The sequence below is a fragment of the Pocillopora damicornis genome, chromosome 6 (assembly GCF_964200805.1).
Source record: "Pocillopora damicornis chromosome 6, jaPocDami1.2, whole genome shotgun sequence".
Lineage (NCBI taxonomy): Eukaryota > Metazoa > Cnidaria > Anthozoa > Scleractinia > Pocilloporidae > Pocillopora > Pocillopora damicornis.
Genome location: NC_142675.1, coordinates 21,592,253 through 21,611,812, shown reverse-complemented (window position 1 = coordinate 21,611,812; position 19,560 = coordinate 21,592,253). Strand labels below are relative to the sequence as shown.

General features: G+C 39.8%; 3 protein-coding genes across 6 annotated transcripts; 2 read left to right on the top strand and 1 right to left on the bottom strand.

Annotated features, from left to right (window-relative positions):
* Positions 1-1,284: 1,284 nt before the first annotated feature.
* On the top strand, positions 1,285-8,483 carry LOC113678679 (uncharacterized). 2 transcript variants are annotated; one of them, XM_027195576.2, is made up of 6 exons: positions 1,285-1,768; positions 2,313-2,381; positions 3,803-4,274; positions 4,985-5,187; positions 5,465-5,641; positions 6,031-8,483. In XM_027195576.2, the coding sequence occupies exons 1-6, from the start codon at positions 1,699-1,701 to the stop codon at positions 6,333-6,335; spliced, it is 1,296 nt and encodes a 431-aa protein (XP_027051377.2). In that variant the 5' UTR covers positions 1,285-1,698; the 3' UTR covers positions 6,336-8,483. The 2 variants fall into 2 exon arrangements, with proteins under 2 accessions (XP_027051377.2, XP_027051380.2); XM_027195579.2 differs by lacking the exons at positions 1,285-1,768; positions 2,313-2,381 and adding an exon at positions 3,404-3,557.
* A 1,018-nt stretch (positions 8,484-9,501) lies between these two features.
* On the top strand, positions 9,502-14,469 carry LOC113678727 (zinc transporter ZIP12). Of its 3 annotated transcripts, none has more exons than XM_027195633.2 (7): positions 9,502-9,633; positions 10,208-10,354; positions 11,598-11,767; positions 12,119-12,253; positions 12,339-12,594; positions 13,097-13,284; positions 13,802-14,469. In XM_027195633.2, exons 2-7 carry the CDS (start codon positions 10,339-10,341, stop codon positions 13,946-13,948), a joined length of 912 nt encoding a protein of 303 aa, XP_027051434.2. In that variant the 5' UTR covers positions 9,502-9,633; positions 10,208-10,338; the 3' UTR covers positions 13,949-14,469. The 3 variants fall into 3 exon arrangements, with proteins under 3 accessions (XP_027051434.2, XP_027051433.2, XP_089066170.1); XM_027195632.2 differs by having other exon boundaries at positions 9,532-9,945; XM_089210044.1 differs by having other exon boundaries at positions 9,550-9,863.
* LOC113678726 (uncharacterized) lies at positions 14,459-19,335 on the bottom strand. Its single transcript, XM_027195630.2, has 4 exons — positions 18,107-19,335; positions 15,524-16,073; positions 15,299-15,443; positions 14,459-14,724 (listed from the first exon to the last, which is right to left on the bottom strand). Exons 1-4 carry the CDS (start codon positions 19,090-19,092, stop codon positions 14,579-14,581), a joined length of 1,827 nt encoding a protein of 608 aa, XP_027051431.2. The 5' UTR covers positions 19,093-19,335; the 3' UTR covers positions 14,459-14,578.
* Between the last annotated feature and the right edge of the window lie 225 nt (positions 19,336-19,560).

Below are 19,560 nucleotides of genomic sequence, written 5' to 3'. Positions count from 1 at the left end.
GAAAGCTCAGTGTTGCAAGTGACGATGCGCGTTCAATTCTAACACGCAACCTGTTAATGCATATGACCTGCTTGATTCAAATATATCTCTTACGAAGTGCAATAAATATGAGGAAGCAATTTAAATTGTTCTTGAAAAAAAACTCACTTTAAGATTTCAAAAACGTTTCCGCACGGACCCAGGAGAGCATTGAATTCTTGCCTCTACAATCAAATGTTCAATTAACGTTTTCATGGAGACAGAATCTTCTTGATGCGCAATGGTTTATCGGCAGCTAACCTTTGTCATCTAAATTCTTAAAGTTGTCAGCATTTTTAATTCATTCAGTAAATCTAGGGTCGGTAACTAAGCTCGTTATGTAAATTTTAAGACGGCTTTGATTTTAGTATGAATTTCACCCATCGTGACTCTTTTTTATATTGATTGGAATTCGTCACATGCACAAAAGTTTCTGAAAGAAGTTCGAATGATCCTAGTTTCTGACACGATATCTTGCTCCATAACACTGCTTAATAGTGCAACTGGTTAAAATACAAAATTAACTTCGTGTTCAGCTTTAAAAATTTGTGTTCAACCAAACTATCTATCGCAGAAAATAGCCATACACTGGGAAGGCAAAAAGTCGCTTGTGGTATTAACAACACTTCCGGCTGAAAGACGCACTATGCATTGAAGAAACGTCGAAGATTAACAGATCATCTTACGTCAAAAATCAATCGCGTTCTTTCCCAATCTTTATTAACGAAAAGTTCGATAAATTATCTCTAAAACAAGAGGGAATTTCGACAGTGATTTCATCCATGTAGAATAGACACTCAACCCACGCTGACATTGATCTCTGCTAGTGTTGTTCAATTTATTCTGACCTTATCACACTGAACACACGGGGCCTAGTCGCTGTTTACACATGTTACTGTCGGCCACCTGTAAGTTTACTCACTGGCTCGCCGCTCGACATCGTAACAACTGCTAAAAACGGGTCGAGCGCGGGATATTCAAGAACCAGCCAATAACAAGTATCATACCGGTAAATATCGAGATATCCGCATGTTAGCGGACCTCGAAGGGACGTCGGCAGGAAGCCGATTTAAAACCTTTTTTAAAAAATGTCTACTGACTAAAATAAAAAGGGGTGAATGGCACCAACCGTGAGTAATTGAAATTTGAGAGTCGGTTAATCTGGGAGCATGACTCTAACCGTAAGACAGTCAATTTTATTACCTAACCGTACACCTGGTTGTGACGTAATTGCTAACTTATTCAATCCGCTTGGTCAGATGGACCGAAACTTCTCCAAACAGCTAGCGGTGTAACATCAACATTTTACCATCACTATCGATTGTCACGAAAATTGTGGAGAGTTATTTTCATCACATACTACCACGGTTAGAATTAGAATTTTCGTCCAAGTTTTAGTAGACGTTTGCAAGCTTTAATCTGAACGCGCACTTCCAGGTTTATTTTGAAACGCCAGGTTGCTCCTGCGCGTGCGCAAATCGTAAGGATATCAGTTACGCGTTGTTAATGGTGATACCTGATGGGGGTTTGTGAGTCTCAGAGACGCAAATGGAGACAGGGCTAATCGGTTGATAACGTCATTTGAGGCAAGGAGGGAGGGATTCCTCCTTAAGTTGCCTTAAAGCTCGATGAGCAGTGGAGTTGGTTTGAAGAGAAAGAACGCGTCCGAGTCTAGAGGATATGCCAAAATCCTTCCTTGTGAAAAAAGCCTCTCGCAACAAGAGGAAGTTAGCCGAGGATATACACCAGGGTAAGTACCTGTACTGTTATACCAACGCACCGGGATCAACTTGGTTTCTCAAGATTAAAGGTCAATCGTGTTTTTCAGCTAAGAAACTCTGAGCCTTTCCATTAAGAAGGCTTTTACTTGTGCGATGTCATCATTTCTAGTGCAATTTTGTTCATTTTCATAACATTTTCTCCGAGTTATTTTAATTTTTCTGTTGAGGCGTCAGTCCGCGGTTCGCTGGGTCAGCGAAAGTCAGTCAGATTTAGTATTTCTGACTAATTGATGGAAAGGAGTTAAATTCAATTGTTTTTCATATTGAATTAGTTTCTTACGCTAAAGAAAAAAAAACTTTTTTTATCGTGATTTTTTCTTCGGAGCGCTCAAATTTCTTTGAGATTTTCCAAGCGCTGATTACTTCAGTGAGCGAGTATGCAAAAGTAGTGAAATCACTACCTGGCATCAATAATTCAACCTTGCGTTTAGTGTTCTAAAACTCTTTAAATCGAACTTCCTAGAATAGCTTTCTCGACTCATTTTGCAGAAAAAATTCTCTTTTGTTTGTCAGAAAATGAGGAGTTATCAGACATCGCTGAGGAAGCAGAGAAACAGACAAATCCGGGCTCATCAGCCACCGGTAAGTGTTGGTAAACTTTGTTGACATGACCACCTGTAAAGTCCTGAACTTCAAAATGGCAATTAGGGAAGATCTTCACGGTCCGAAAATCACAAGTAGTCCATACTAAACTTCCTAGCCTCTAGATTCGACGCGATTCCGGGCTGTAAACTTGTCTAAACTGGTTAAAACCGACCAAAATGCTAAAACCTGTTCAATAAAATTACTCTCGTCAGTAAAAAGAGGATTCTTTCCGAGGAGATTCCAGCGCAATATTGAGCTAGGTACACTTTATTCACACTACTTAGAAGTAGATATGAAATGCGATAGGAGAGAGACTAAGTGCGAGGGAAAATCCAATTTTTCTTCACATGTCTTTCGAAACAGAACCATTAATTACGCAGCAACAAATTTTTAGATTTTTCTGTTATTGGGTTAGGTGATCAAAGTTACTCTATCAAATGGCAAGACAATTGTTATTTTCTTTTTATCTTCACTATATGGGACAGATCGAATTAATTTAAATCACGAGAATGCTCAGATCAGGACCTTGAAATTTTTACAAATATTTCCTCTCTATTTTTTAACAAAAAATTTCAAAAATATCGGTGTAGCTCGGAAGTTAATTGTGTTATTCGATGCAGTGAAAATTAAGCCCGCATCACGTCATCACACGCTCAAACACTCCAAGAGGAAAAAATTGAGGTAAGGTAGGAAATGGTGTCATATGATAAATTCAGATTAATGCAAAAAACAAACAAAACAACATTCGTATGCGGTTTTCTATTTAAAAAGATCTTAAGTTATCTAATTTCACTGGAGATTTCCGGCTGTGACAAATAGATTCGACTTTTTCTGGTGGAGTTTTATCCAGAACCCTATAGAATTGATCCGGTTTAGCTTTTGAATCATCCACAGTTCTAAGTTAGCAGGTTTTCCTTGAGAAAAACACATTTTTGAAGCAAAAATCAAAGGAGTTTTCAAATGAAATTTTGCGAGAGGTAGCTCTTTACTTGAACTTGCGATCAGCGTAAACGCACAGAACGTAAAACGTACAAAGTTATTAGGACCGTGTAGCTTCATCGTCGAAGATATTTCCATTTTGAAGATAAACCCACCTCAAAAAATTTACTTTTCTTGGCTTTGAACACTGAGATAATTCACCGAGAGGACAGATCATGGAAGGGCAGAGCACTTGTAAGAGCTTTCTTTTGCTTTATTTCGATAAACTTTTTTTTAATAGAAGGGTAAGTTCCTAAAGAAACTGTGGTGCTGCGTCGGCGGGGAGCAGTACAAGATTATTTGGTGTTATCATCTGAGTTGATGATGTAAACTGGCCACCGAAAAGAGTTTCCAAAGCAGAGTGAATGGAGAAATTGTAGGTTGTGTAAGTGCATATTTTTTCTGTTGTTTCGTGTTCAAAACTTTAATTTTTTTTTCAGGCGATGTGGCCATCCAGTGCAATTTGGAAGCCAACGCGGACTCTTACATTCCCCGCACCAATAACGGGAGGAATCAGCCGGTGCCTTTTCCCGCGCTCGACACGCGCGGATTACACACGCTTGCTGAGCTGTGCTTACGACGGGCAGACTACGAGTTTTGTACCCAGAACGTTACTGTAGACCACAGGAAGATCAATGATGGCGACGTGCATGAAACTGAATTAAACGAAAGCGAGACTTTTAAGGAACCTCGTAAAGTGCATGACACGAAGTTCAAACGACGTGTAAGCGACAGTTTAACAAGTGTAAAAAGAGAACAGGTCAACGTTGAAGAAAATGAAACAGCCGAGGAAAAATGCGAGGATCTAAAGGAGAGAAAGAGTAAAGCTATGAGACGTTCGATAAATCCCGTGAATGAAAACAACTCAACAAGACTCCACAAACTTGAGGAGGAGCTGGAAAAAATGCTACAGTAAGTTTTGAAAAAATTTCTTGTGATCTCACTCAATGTCATCTCCTCTTCCAGTAAACCCTTTTGATAAATGCCACCAACCTCTTTGAGAAACGACTTTTAGATAAAAACAACACCAGTTCATCACAATTTTTATTAGCCTTATTAGTAAAGAAAAAAATCTTTTTTAGGGAATTGAACTACATTTTGTGAACAAAATACACAAAGAACCTGTCATCATTTATCTCCGCTGGGGGTGGAGGATTTTGGTTGTGTCGCAATGGAATTGATCTGATTTCCCCTCAATTATAATTGTACTAGGTAATTGTCAAATTTGCGGAGCTCCTATCGATTAACGCGATGGCTCAGAGGTTAGCCCGCGGACGTTGGGTTAGGAAACCTGGATTCGAGCTCTGAGAAGCCGCATTGTATATAGGCGTAAGACACTATACTGTAACAGTTCATTTTACATCTAGGAAAATGAATCGGCACCACAAAATTGTTGGGAAAAAGTAATCAATAAACAAGGAGGGAGGGGAGGGAGGTGACGTAAGACGGACCAGCATCCTTTTCGAAGGAAGAGGCGTTTCTCTTTATCGTTCCAAAGCTAAAGATGGAAGCCGGACGAATATCCGGCAGTAGTATTTTACTTACTTAAGTTGATAATCAGTCCAATCAAAATGATCCATCAGAGGTATTCTACTTAACTAAGAGATATATGTCACATTTAGGGGCAAAGAAGAAATCATTGGACGAGAAATCAGAGATTTTATGGAAAACAACAAGGCTTTGGAAAAAGAACTGATCGAGGAGACTGGCGTGTCGCAGATAGAGATTACAAAATACCTGCAAGAAAGCGTCCATTTGAAAGAAGACAAACGAACAAAATTGTTCAGGTGGTATTTGGAGAAGAAGCTTAGCAGAGTGGAATCGGGTAAGTTCAGTAAAGAATGGCCTAGACCAACATTTTCGGGACAAAAGGGGGCTTTATGGACGAAATCGTAGACTTAGCCAAGGAAAATTTTGGCCCACATTGATAAAAGGCGATGGAGATGAACGGAACGGACGAAAATGAGCAGGGGATTCAACTGAGTTTGAACACTTTGACTTCAGATTCAAAACAATCATCAACATCTTGGTTAAGTTATTTCTTGAAAACTTTCACGAGTAGATAGCATTTAAACTGATGATTCTCTTCTCTTGATTTTAAGACGACGAGAGTTACACGTGCTACAAATGCGGCAAGATCTTTGCATACGAGAGTTACCTAGAGCGTCATGTTAAGTACGTTTGTCCTGACAAGACTGGTCGCACATGGAAGTGTTCTTACTGCAGTAAAGCATTTCAATACCCTTGTTACTTGAGGAGGCACATGAGATCACACACAGGTAAATGATATGTACTTATTGACTGAGTGGGAGGGCTGGAAGGGAAATATTTGGCTCGAGGATCAACGTAAGGACCGAGCATAGCGAGATCCGTGCGTTATGATCATGAGCCATACAATTTCCCTTTCAGCCCGAATTAGCGCAGTCAAGAAACTTTCTATCACATGACTATCCCTCTTTCTTTAACTTCTTTTCCTCATGATCAGCTCGCATCTCGAGGGGTCTTGCGGCTTTTTCCATCTCGTGCGGCCCTCAAACGGGGATTTTTATCTTAAAGTTTTCAATAAAAGCACGCGGGGTGATACAGGTCATAAGGTGGCTCAAGTTGTGATACTTAAATACATTTGGTCGCGATAAAATATCGTTTGACGGTTGCCTTTGTATTTCAGGCGAGAGTCCTTACAAATGCACGCAGTGTTCTCGAGCATTTGTTCGTTCTACAGACCTTCAAAGACATTTGAGAAATCACACCGGTGAAAAGCCGTACAAATGTCAAGAGTGCTCGAGGGCATTTGCACGCTCCACGGACCTAAAGCGACACATGCGAACTCACACAGGAGAGAAACCCTACAAATGCTGGCAATGTTCCAAAGCGTTCTCTCAGTCTGGGAGTTTGCAAACCCATTTACATACGCACTATAAGGAGTCTTTGCAAATGAAGGGAGTTATACCGGAAAAAACGAAAAGAACTTAAAAGTGGCGCAGAAGCGTCGCAATTTTGTCGCGAGGAGCGAATAATGGAGGGTTAGGAAGCAGAGGAGCATTTGCTGTTTAATCAGTTGCATAAGACCAAAATATCAGACCTTTCAGGCAACAAGCGCGATATTGCCCAGTATGTGCGCTTCGTCAATTGAAGGATCCATGTTCGAGCTATCAGTATATTTCTCTCTGCATCAGAAAGATCAATCTTTTTGACTTTGTTCTGAGTCACATTTTGCTGATGAATCCATGCATGCTGAAACAGTTCTGGAAGACAACTCTAAGAATCTTCAAGTTTGATAAAGATTCACTTTTGCTTTAAACGCTGAACGAGCTTTACCCAAAGAAACTGCAGACTTTAAGACGCATGGGAGGTTCAAACCTTCTAGGTGGATTAATGCTCATCAAAAACAGTGCATTTGTGTTTTACGCAAATGGTTTAATACTTGATAACTTGATTTCTGCAAGAAAACGAGTGCCATTACGCAGTATTATATCGAAGGCTGGACTTAACTGGCAAGGAAGAAGTTAAAGTGAAATTGGAGAAAGCATTGACGGTTTTACCGAAGAGGAAATTGCTCTCCGATAGTTTCTGTTTCTATCTGCTTTTTTTACGTTGCTTTTTTACATCGCTCGAGATGGACGCTGATAACACAAAAACAAAAGGCTTAAAGAAAAAAAAAATGAAAAGCGCATGTATATTTTTGGAATTTTTGCAAGGGTAAAATATTTAGTTTTGTGTATACTTTTGCTCGGGAAACTATTTTTATTTGCTTTGCTTAACTTTTGAAGAAAGTGAAGGATCTACTTGTATAGCTCTCAAAAAGGTTTCTACCAAAATTTAAGGCGTTGATCCGATCTTTGTCACACGGAGTCTGCAATGTAAACGAAAAATCAACAGTAGCTTCGCATAAACATCCACCATCGCATTGGGTAAAGAATGTCGACAACATTTCAAAAAAATGTAGATTTCAGAGAGTAAAACCACAGTCTTCAAGACTGTTGTACAAGAAGGTAAGGCTTGTTTTGGAACTGAAAAACCAAAAGATCTCTTTACATTGTCGACTTCAGAATTCCGCCATGATATCACTAAACTCGTTGCATTGGCAAATTTTTCAGTAGCCACTCTAAATCAACTACTTTGTCAGTTACATTCTGGAAGAAACGTGATTTGGTGTAAAGGTTGCTAAATTTTACTAGAGACCTTCTATAGATGTTGACATCCAAAATACTCGCCAGTTTTCTCCGGGATCTCCTCTCATTTTGCACAGTTAAAATTAAGGAAGTTGGGGATTATTGTAATAACCGAGCAACTGCACATCTACCCCTCCTTTAACTCAGCAACAGTGAACTGAGAACAAGGTAGGGTTGATGTTGAATTAGAAGGGGGGAGGGGAGGTAGGTGCGCCTTTGCTCAATACTGAAATTGATCCCAAGTTGGTTCGTAATAATCTCGTCCCCAGATCCTATCGTTTAATTGTAACTAAAATGGACGAGGAAGATCTGGGTATGAGACTAGGTTCGTGGCAATGACGAAACTTCGATTCTACGTTTTTCCCATTTTCTGTTCAGCTATGTTTGTTTCTCTTCAAATAAGGTTATGCGCGAAATTCTTTCAATGCAGCAGAGTCCCAAAGAATTTTGTCGAATGTTGTAGATAGCTTCATCATGAATTGATTTATTTTGTAACTTTCCTGTACATATGTTGCGAAATAGAAATCACTTTCTGGTATCATAAGCTCATTAATTGAGTTATATTTTTGCTATTCAGCTTTTATCAATAGCTGGTGTATATAGGGCATTATAGCTTATTTAAGCTTCAATTTTTTTTGTTCTGTGATTGGTCGATTGTAATTCTAGTTTTCAATTTATAGTACATGATAATCATGCCTACTTACTTTCATCGGGAAAAATAAGACAACATTTGTTAGTTCTATCGAAACGTTAAGTTTGTTACTGCCTTCTTTGACAAAGCCAATTCATTTTTGCGATCAGTTTGATTTCTGACGTATCAAAATAAAGCTGGCTACTTACCAAATACTTTTTTTTCAATGAAAATTGAGTCTAAACATATATTTTTTCGAAATTATACATCGCTGGAGTAGTTTAATTCTCTTTTCCATTAAAAGAAAAGACTATTTTACCCGTGTGTCTGTCAACTCTTGTTCTGTATAAAATTGTTATCATAGCTTACAAGATAATAATTTCAATATTCTGCGCAACCTAGTTTCCAGGGTCTCTGTTCTTTCCTACTGCGGGACCGCGTGGGCATGTAGAAGAGAGACATTGAAACGAGGTTGCATCCTGGAGGTACAATGTGTGTTCATTTAAGAAAAGATACTTTAACACGAGCTGGTCTCAAAGTCATTCAATAAAAGCAAGATCTTAAGAACGACTGCAGTGACTTGTGACTGTAGTAACCTAAAAATTCCTCGCCTTTTTTAAATTCCGCTTTTAAAGTAGAAGAGGGTTACCTTGGGTTTGAAAATGACTCAACTTTCGTATTTTATTGAAGGTCTCAAAACTTAATCTGCATCGCGGAGTGACTTAGATTCTAATGTCTTACTCGGTTTTGGTCAGAATATCCTCCTTCCTCAAGCAAGCGTTAGTACAAAAATTAAAATTTTTAAAGGATAACGACTTGAAGACTTGAAGATCTCTAATGGACCCCCCTTTCTCGTGGAAACAGACAAACTGAATCACAAGTGAAAATTAAATGCATTTAGACAGTATCTTGGCAGAGGGTAACTCAGATCAAAGAGACTAAGATGAAAGGTAAATTATGTATGAGTGTCTTGGAGGAAAGGCCTCTTGCGTTGCGCTTTTAAAGGATCTAGTTTTGCGTTATCAACTGGTCACTTTTGAGGGCCTGGGTGTGGAGGACTTTGGTTGCGTCAAATTAAAATTTATCAGTCCTCCACCTTCATACTCTGTTAGAGACGACTGATCCTCCTCCGTGCCTTTGAAAACCACCTGATCGTACCAAACATCCTCAGCTCCCCACCCTCCCCTCCCCGCCAAGCGATAACTGGTACTTAAAGACTCGATGTCTGCTTCTCAAAGAGCATCGTTCTGCGAACAAATTAATTTCACACAACAAAGCTGCACGCGCGCGCACGAGTTTCCCTCTATTGACTCGCATTGCCATAGCAACTTTCATGTCTAGTAAGATTGTGCCAAATTTGTGTATCATTCTTGACACCACCTGAGAGGAAATAATTTCGACTTAAGAGGCGGTCAACAAGTGGAAAGCAAACCCCCTTAAAACATCGCCGTTGGTAACTATTGGAAATGTAAGGATGAAGAACACGTTCGCAAAAGTAACGTTACGTTACCTTCTCCTAGAACGCTTTTTCGTGTACGCTGAAATATCAGTAGCAGGCCTTTTGATAAATACGGGTACCGTTTGGAATATTTAGCCTTTGTCTCCTATTTTTCATCATAATTTATTTTGAAGGCTCGTATTCGGTCAGTCAAAAAGTCAACTCCATGGTTATTCCACTCTGAAAAGGATATTTAAAAGGTGAATGGGTAATAAGAGATATACGACTCGTATTCCCTGATTGCGAAACTGTATATTTGAGCCAAGACTGAATCTAACTAAGGTAAGCACTCGATATTTCTCCCAATGAGAATTAAAACATACTGGCCCGCGAGTCTGATCGGTGAGTACTTTTAAAATGCACCTAATCTCCTGCAGGTAAACTGCCGCGTACCCAGACTTCGTTTTTTTTTTCAAAGCTGCGATTTACCTGGTTCAGAACTGGTGGCTTTAGTCATTGTAATCCCTTCTCTGTAAACAGCATTTAAAAACGTGACCTTGCTACCTGCTTCTCTATAGATATTTATGTGTTATTATTTCCTCAGTGTTCTTCACTTGTGAAGACGTCTTCTTTTAATTTAACAAGAGAAATTTTGCCTCGTTCCGGCCAAAAAAAGGGATTAAAAAAACCGAACGCTTAAAACGTCCGCATCGACCGAAGGAACGGCACTCGACCATGTCCATTACCAGAGGTGAGTGTTGAAAGTGATCTCTCAATTCAAAATGAATTATTTGAGAATTTAAGCAGTTGACGAGCCAGATTGGCGAACCTAACATCATTGGTTTTAAATTTTAAGTTTTAGATTAAAAAATAGTGCGACCACAACACATCTTAAAGTCAATTTGATGTAATTGTAAATATTTTAACCTTTCTTTACGCTGTTTGATCTCTTCTAACTCCGCTAAATGCAATCGTTGGATAAACAGTACCCGTTCCAAAAAACCACGACGTGCTCTCCATTTCACAGGGGGGAGAAGGAGGAAGGGAAAATATACCTTGTGCTCCTCGTTACACGAAAAATATGGTTTGATCTCTCCTAATTCTGCAATGATTGCGATCGTTGTATAAACAGGATCTTGCGAAAAATAAGCCATGCTCTCCGTTCGACAGTGTGCAGAGTAAATATATTACCGGCTCTCCTCAAATAAAAAAAATATGCAAATACAGTAATTTTTCGAATGTCTCGCAAACTGGGCGACTAATCGATTCTTAAAAATGAAATGCAGTGAATAGGAAAAAAGATATTGAAAGTTGAACGATGGAAATATTTTTCAGGCCGCAGTATCTGCACTTGAGAAAGTGTCTGTGTATTGAACCTGCGTTTACTCAAAGCTGAAAGGGCAAATGTCGGAAATGAAATTTCACATTAATTTAAATACAGCTGATATCGTGCATCGTTGCCACGTTGCTAAGACAGGTTGCCATATGATCAATAAAGCTATGTCAACAGAACCGACTCATTTCCACCACAAAAGTGTAATTTTCACTTAAAACACACTCTGCCTGCCATGGCAAGATAGATCACCGATGCGCTTTTTCTGAGAGACTAGCGTGAAATAGGCCTAATGATGTGCTTTGTGTTTCTTGTTCTCGTGCTTATGTCTAATTTTTGGGCCTAGATACACAATTTTCGTCTCATACCCAGACCCTTCACGGCCAAGTAGTTACATTACATTTCAGCTATAATTACACGGTTGCACATTTGCAGTTAATTGGCAGTTAATTGGCAGTCAGTTTCCCTACAGTCCCCGGCCCCCCCTTTATACATTGTTGGCGACGAAAAAAAAATACCACTAGCTCCCCCCTTCTAAAAAAAAAAAGAAAGTCCTTCCCACACGGGCGATAAATTATGCCTGTACCTTGGGCAGGATGGTGGCGTTGAAGTCATTGACGAACCGTGTGATTGGTAATAACTTTGATGTTATCGCCCTCAGTTATTCTCCAGGGATGCGGAGCAGAGACTGTCATTTTCTTCTTGTCTGTGCTGTCATCAGCTGTTATATGTCCCGCCCTTGGTAGATATTGTAAAGACGCAATCACAGTGCTCATCGCTCTTGGAGCTGCTTGTCTCACCGGCGACGCGATCTTTCACCTCTTGCCGCACGTAAGTAAAACTAACAACTTAAAAGTGTATTTCTAATGAACACTAGGAACTGTGCTCAATCTCAAAGTGGTTATGGATTTGGGAATAGGACGTGTTAAAAACGAGTTTCCCAAGAGCCGAAACTGAAAAAATCGCAAAAGTGGATTAGAAAGATAGCGAGTATAGGACAGTATCCTGGACAAAACAATGTCAGATTATCTCAATGGCGAAAAGTCTTAGCTTTTCATCTGATCAGTTGAGAGGGTTGTACGAGTTTTCTTGACCAATCACAGAGTGGAGTGAGGCAAAACACATGCATTTCTTGATTACCTCTGGCACTAAACTTCAGTACTTCAATCTCAAATTCTTTAGGCATTATCTCAACATCACGACCATGACGCTGGTGCTACAGAATCTACTCATAGCGTACTTTTATGGCGTTCCTTCTTGGTTGTGTGCAGTATTTATTCCTTCTACCTATTCCATCTCTTTTTTCAAGTTATGGAGGTAAGGAGAACAAAACTGTGGTTGGCATGGTTGTCTGCTGTGCCTAAGTCACGCACTATGACAGTAACACAATCTCATTTTCTAGGGTAGTCACTCTCACTCTCATACTACGTCACCTGATCCACTTGAGAACAAGGGCCTGCTAGAGGCAGAAACCAAAGCCAAGCGAGAGCAGTCTGCGGCCAAAATTAACAAAACGCTCATAGGAACGATATTAGTGGGTGAAGTACTACACACATCGTGCGATGGAATAGCTATAGGAGCAGCTTTCTCAAAATCATCAGGGGACGGACTCAGTACGACACTAGCTGTGTTATTTCATGAAATACCGCACGCAGTAGGTAAGGAAATGACCAATTACATATCAATCTTTTATGCTCAGCGAGTGTAGCCTCACTACATTTGCAAGCTCCTACGCATTTGGTGTGGGTATTGCGCCCATGGGTTGAAAACTCTTTTCATTCACGTGCACGTAGGGAAAATATGCAATGGGCAAATTGTAAACTGGGCATGTATAATTTTTTTGAGAACAAAAGACATTGAAAGAATCACAACTTGCATGAAATACAACCCAATCTGTTCATTGACTCTTTAATCTCTAAGAATGATCAGCATGGAATTTCTCCTGACATTATCATCCCTTAATCAAGCATCAAGGTCATGAGAATAAAGGAAATGATCGCGAACTCAGGAAGCTATTGTTAGTTTAACAAATTCTCCTTGTCAGCATCTTAGGAAATTTATATATTACAGTATGGAAAATATGCATGGGGTTCCATCGATTGAGTTGTCAGAAGCAGCAGCACTGCAAAATCCTTTTTTCGTTTTTCTAATTTCCTCTAGGTGATTTTGCCATCTTTGTCTCGTCTGGTCTGCGTTTCCGCGAGGCCCTGGGTCTGTTATGTTTCTGTTACCTATGCTCATACGCGGGCATACTTGTAGGAGCGACCCTAAGCGCCAGTCTGAATATGACGCCCTGGATATTTGCCGTCATTGCAGGAATGTTTCTTTACGTAGCACTGGCAGAAATGGTGAGTAGTGACCGTATATTCCTTGTTCATGAAATGGAATGTAATTGCTCCCATGATGCAACATGATAACACTCTCAAACATATGCTTGGACTCCCAAGTCGAGACTCCAATGTTTTAGTGTAAAGAGTCAAATTGAAGAAACAAGAACATGCTTTAATGAAATTTTGTAAGTTATGTGTTTTCGTCTTGTCACGAGCTTGGGACAAAGAATGACTAATTCTGAGTCCTAACGAGGAATCGAACCTCAGACTTTCGGGTTTCGTGCTCCATCGCTCTTCCACTGAACCGAAGAGACTCTGCGGTGGGTCAGCCTATCACTAGGTTCATCTCTGACACGCGAGCCGCATACACGTACTGTCAGGATCAGCATCGAAAGCATCGAGCGTTTCAACAGAGTAAGAAAGATGGAAAATTTTGAGATCGACAAAAAGAAATGGAGAAAGCTAGCATTCCATCCTTTTGTGCTTTAAAGTTACTGTTACCATGACAAATAAAGCTTCATTATTCCCATTTCAGGTTCCAGAGATGTTCGCCAGCATAACATCAAGATCTGATAAAAAACGGCGAGTTATATTTCTACAAAACCTTGGACTTTTGCTCGGATTTGCTATTATGATGACGTTAGCCGTTTTTGAAGAAACGATAAGGACATCGTTGCAGTAGTTAATACTATGGAAATGATTTTTTGTAGTTACCCCTCGGCTTCCTTTTCGCACAGCAAAAGTAAAATGTTGTTGAGGTCAGTCTGAAGAGAGTGATTCCAGCGGAATTTTCTCGTAGCCAATGGGAAATAAGCGGTAATCAAAAACGAAATGAACATGAAAGCGAACTTCGCAGTAATGAACACAACTTAAGCAGAAGTGAAAATAAGGCCTGCCAAAAAAATTCAGGCATGTGCGGGATTTGAATCCTTGACCTCTGCGATATCGGTGCAATCAGTCTACCAACTGAGCTAACAAGACAACTGGGAGCTGGTCAGTATGTTATTCATCACTTATTGAGTTTATTACGAACCAACATACTCTGCTTAAGTACTGTTTATTACTGCGAAGATTGCTTTCATATTCATGTCGAACATGAATTTATATCTGGTAATCCTTGAACACAGATCTTGGTCTTATCACTGTAAAATTAGGCTTGCAAAAGAATTAGAACGAAATAATATTTCTGTCCTTTTTACGAAAGCGAGTGATAGAATTCTCTCTTGTTTACTTAATGTCCATTTATAGCATTTTTATTGCTGTAAAGTCGTTTTTGTCCTCAATCAACTTTCTCTTTTATAAAATTGACAAGCTATGTTACGTTTAAATCACGTGGCTTGGGATAAAACAAGCGAAACAGATTTTCAGTCTTCAAACGTGCCACGTGCAAACCGCTGGATAAAATGCGATCCATTAGGTCCCAGGCGGCTAAATGATCTGCTGTTCCTTTATCCATTCCTATAAAAAGGTAGAGGATTGTGAAAAAAGAGAATGAGGGATGAAAAGATCAACTGCTGCCGTTTCTATTTTCTGAGATGAATTCGCCATGTGGTAGAGAAAAAGAGCTAAGGCGCATTTTAATTGTCACAAGATCAAACGACAATGCCCAATAAGAAAGTAATTAATGAGAGCACCGAGTTAAAAAAGGAAATCAAAGGTAGAGGATTGTGAAAAAAGAGAATGAGGGATGAAAAGATCAACTGCTGCCGTTTCTATTTTCTGAGATGAATTCGCCATGTGGTAGAGAAAAAGAGCTAAGGCGCATTTTAATTGTCACAAGATCAAACGACAATGCCCAATAAGAAAGGAATTAATGAAAGCACCGAGTTAAAAAAGGAAATTGCATGACGCATCGGAAAATTCGAGTGACCAAGGCACGGGAAGCTTCAGTTTTACATCCGATTGCTGGAAGGAAAGCCCCAGTTTTCTAGAAAATTGGAAAGCGTGTCAAACAACCAATGAAACCCCGAATACCTTTAGCGCTGTTTTGAAAATTGTTCAAAAAAAGTATGAAAAAAAAAACCTTCCTAACCTCCAAGCCGATCCCAGTCGCTCTTGTAAATGCCGATCGTTTGGTAACCCCGGTCATCCCATGATCCATGCGGTTCAGCGGGATACGCCCCACAATTCAAGCCGAAAAGGACTGGTGCAAATATCATCTTCCCTTCTATGCAGTGCTGTGACCCAAAAGAGCAAATAACATTTAGATCAATTTAACAATAATCAACAGAATGAGCTTCATCATTCTAGAGCTTACCTTTCGACAATTTTCAAAAATATCCGCTGGAAAATCCGTATGAACGTCACTAGTTAGAACAATACTCTGTGAACTCCGCACCAGTCCTACTCCAGAATTAATGGCGCGCGTCAAAGAGAACTCCCCGTTCAATTTTTCAACCTTGTACTTCTGCAACGAAGTGGCTTGCAAAGTCCTTTCGACGTCTAAGCCCGATTTTCCAGAGTGAACAATCACCAACTGAAAATCGACCTCTAAGCTCTCTCGCACAATTTGTTCCACTCTTTCAATAAAACGATGCAGCCGTTGACCTTCACGATCAACGGCAATAATCAAATGAACTGAAATTTCCTTCTTCCAGCCCAGATCCCTCGGATAACAAAGTTGCACGTCCTTCTCTTGTGAGTTTTTACCAACTTCGTTCTTTTGTAAATAGACATACTCTGCGACTCTTTCTGTGTAATCTAAAGCATCACAGCTTAATTCTATCTCAAGAAAATAAAGAACAGCATTGTTCTCTTGTTTTGTTGCCATGCGCTCGAGGGTAAGAACTCTCTCGACGAGGTACTTTCTGGAGAATGATTAAAAAAAAATTGCCGAGAGAACTCTAGTTATTGTATTTTCAGTCATTTTTTAAGTTCTTATGTTCCTTTCTCTATCAAAAGAGAATGAGGTCCAGCGGACCCTTTTTTTTCTTGTCCATATTAAGAGCACATATGTATTTTTTCTTACTGATGCCTGATATTAGACTGAAAGACAGGTTGACAGTCCGAGTAGGTTACCGACTGATTGGCTTAATGGATGAAAGAATGACTGACTGTCTGAATAAGAGAATGAATGACTTCCACACTGAATGAGTGACTGAATGCGGGAATGCATGAATGAATAAGTGGAAGAGCCACCAACCCATCGACTGACCCCCTGACTGACTGACCACTGATTGACTGATTAATTGGCTGACTTACTGACTCACTCACTCACTTGCTCACTGACTCACTGACCATTGATTGACTGACTGACTAACTCAGTAATTGACTGACTATTGATTGGCTGAGTTACAGACTTGCTCACTGACTCACTGACTATTGATTGACTGAGTGACTGACTCGCTGACTATTGATCGACTGACTGACTGACTATTGACTGAGTGACTGACTCGCTGACTATTGATCGACTGACTGACTGACTATTGATCGACTGACTGACTGACTATTGATTGACTGATTGACTGACTATTGATTGACTGATTGACTGACTATTGATTGACTGACTGACTGACTATTGATTGACTGATTGACTGACTATTGATTGACTGATTGACTGACTATTGATCGACTGACTGACTGACTATTGATTGACTGACTGACTGACTATTGATTGACTGACTGACTATTGATTGACTGATTGACTGACTATTGATTGACTGATTGACTGACTATTGATTGACTGACTGACTGACTATTGATTGACTGACTATTGATTGACTGATTGACTGACTATTGATTGACTGATTGACTGACTATTGATTGACTGATTGACTGACTATTGATTGACTGACTGACTGACTATTGACTGACTGATTGACTGACTATTGATTGACTGATTGACTGACTATTGATCGACTGACTGACTGACTATTGATTGACTGACTGACTGACTATTGATTGACTGACTGACTATTGATTGACTGATTGACTGACTATTGATTGACTGATTGACTGACTATTGATTGACTGACTGACTGACTATTGATTGACTGACTATTGATTGACTGATTGACTGACTATTGATTGACTGATTGACTGACTATTGATTGACTGATTGACTGACTATTGATTGACTGACTGACTGACTATTGATTGACTGATTGACTGACTGATTGACTGACTGATTGACTGACTATTGATTGACTGATTGACTGACTATTGATTGACTGACTGACTGACTATTGATTGACTGATTGACTGACTGATTGACTGACTGATTGACTGACTATTGATTGACTGATTGACTGACTATTGATTGACTGACTGACTGACTATTGATTGACTGATTGACTGACTATTGACTGACTGATTGACTGACTATTGATTGACTGATTGACTGACTATTGATTGACTGATTGACTGACTATTGACTGACTGACTGACTGACTATTGATTGACTGATTGACTGACTATTGATCGACTGACTGACTGACTATTGATTGACTGATTGACTGACTCACTGACTATTGACTGACTGATTGACTGACTCACTAACTCTTTGACCATTGATTGACTCACTGACTCACTGCCTCACTGACTCACTGACTCACCGACTCACTGACTCACTCTCACTGACTATTGACTGACTCACTCGTTCACTCACTCACTCGTCGATTATTGACTGACTGACTGACTCATTGACTCACTGACTGAATCACCGACTTACTGTCTCAATGATTCTTGACTGACTGACTCACTGACTGACTCGCTGACTCACTGCCTATTAATTGACTGACTGGCTTATTGACTGGCCCGCCGACTGACCAACTGACTTATTGACTGAGGTACTGTTACGAAATTAAATTGTCGTTTGAGAGTTTGCAAAATACAGACTTACTTTGGGAAAACTTTTTCGAGTCCTGCCATAAAAAGATTTACCACCAACTTTGCTTCCACGTTATCCTGCCATTTCCGGTCATTATTAGTTACTCTGATTATTTCTTGAATAGCTTTGTATCCATGGAAACGGGGTACATTCAGCATAGTCGCGGTTGGAAGCGTATAGCTGCACGTGGGAAGCGTGCGTTCCACAGTACTGTCCGTGAGGAACGAGACGAGATAAGGCTTTGTAACTTTTAATTGGCTATCCGATGAAGCCTTCGAAAACTCGATTTGAGATACGAGGCGCGATTCTGCAGAATGCGAAATGTACTCCGATGTTATGACCTCCAAATAATGTTTCCCAGGTCGAATCCAGTGCAATTCCACAAAATCAGCGTCGGTGCCTTGAAGATGAATAATCTCCAGTGGGTATTTATTTCCCCTTTCGAGCAGAAAATCATCGGAAATCTGTGAATCGAAGTGAATTTCGCCGACAGGAGCGCTTCCTACGTGATCACGCATGGCCACGCTCGCGGCAAGTTTCAAACTCGCCAAGCTTTCATTTGCACCAAACCAGAATTCTGATCCATCATCGGAATATAGGACAAACTTGTAATAACCGGTTTCTGGTGGATGTAAATAACCGAATGCACGCTGGCCATAGTTGCTTCGATTTAACTGAATCCTCGTGTTTGAAAGGAAGTATAACTCGTCGAAAAACCGTGGAAAGAAAGGAGAGTGAAGCAAATTTGACAATTTTCCGCCACAAACGTTTGACCAAACCTGAACTGCTATTTTTCCCATAATTTTCTTATTGTCATCTTGTGGTGCCGAAGTTTTTGTTGAAACCTCTTTCTGCCATATGTTCTGTAATCTTTTCAACTCGCCTATTTCGTGCTTCTTTGTGACATGGTTGTAAATCAACACTAAAGCCAGAACGGAGAGAACGCTGCCGATATGATCCAGAAGTCGGAGCACATTTCTCATACTTGAAGATCTCATTGTTTCAAAAATCACGAAATATTCGACAAGTGTTTTCCGTGAGATTTTACACTATGTGACGCAGGAAAGATCGTGAGAACAAACGCTCCAACTTTTTGATCTTCCCAAAGACGGTGATTATTCCTTTGTTACAAGGGTGACCCTTAGTAAGTCAAAATCACTTGCAATCGAACGTGGAATCGGAAATGGTTCTTTCGTCGTCTGATGATGGTTGTGTTGTTTTGCAACCCATTGAAATTTTGCATAAGCTGTTGTCAGTCATTTCCAAAGAAACGGGAACTTTTTAGCAGGAATGCGTAACCGCGTGGTTCAAATGTTTACTTTTGGAAAATAAAAAGATAGAAGCATACTCAAAATATATATCTAGACTATTAAATAGATTAAAATGTTACTAATGAAAAGAAGTTCCTGTAGAATAAGATGTTCAATGTAATTTATAAGCCGCTTAAAGTAGTCTGATGCCTTTGA

What these genes read in the sequence shown, in the direction of transcription:
- LOC113678727 (XM_027195633.2), top strand. An exon ending in TCTTTTTTCAAGTTATGGAG is followed by an intron (nt 12,254 to 12,338) that starts GTAAGGAGAACA and finishes CTCATTTTCTAG; the next exon opens with GGTAGTCACTCTCACTCTCA. An exon ending in ACGTAGCACTGGCAGAAATG is followed by an intron (nt 13,285 to 13,801) that starts GTGAGTAGTGAC and finishes TTCCCATTTCAG; the next exon opens with GTTCCAGAGATGTTCGCCAG.
- LOC113678726 (XM_027195630.2), bottom strand. Translation starts at nt 19,092, where the DNA reads ATGAGATCTTCAAGTATGAGAAATGTGCTCCGACTTCTGGATCATATC. An exon ending in CTCGAAAAAGTTTTCCCAAA is followed by an intron (nt 16,074 to 18,106) that starts GTAAGTCTGTAT and finishes ATCATTCTCCAG; the next exon opens with AAAGTACCTCGTCGAGAGAG. An exon ending in CGACTGGGATCGGCTTGGAG is followed by an intron (nt 14,725 to 15,298) that starts GTTAGGAAGGTT and finishes ACCTTTTTATAG; the next exon opens with GAATGGATAAAGGAACAGCA.
- LOC113678679 (XM_027195576.2), top strand. Translation starts at nt 1,699, where the DNA reads ATGCCAAAATCCTTCCTTGTGAAAAAAGCCTCTCGCAACAAGAGGAAG. An exon ending in AGCCGAGGATATACACCAGG is followed by an intron (nt 1,769 to 2,312) that starts GTAAGTACCTGT and finishes TTTGTTTGTCAG; the next exon opens with AAAATGAGGAGTTATCAGAC. An exon ending in GCACATGAGATCACACACAG is followed by an intron (nt 5,642 to 6,030) that starts GTAAATGATATG and finishes TTTGTATTTCAG; the next exon opens with GCGAGAGTCCTTACAAATGC.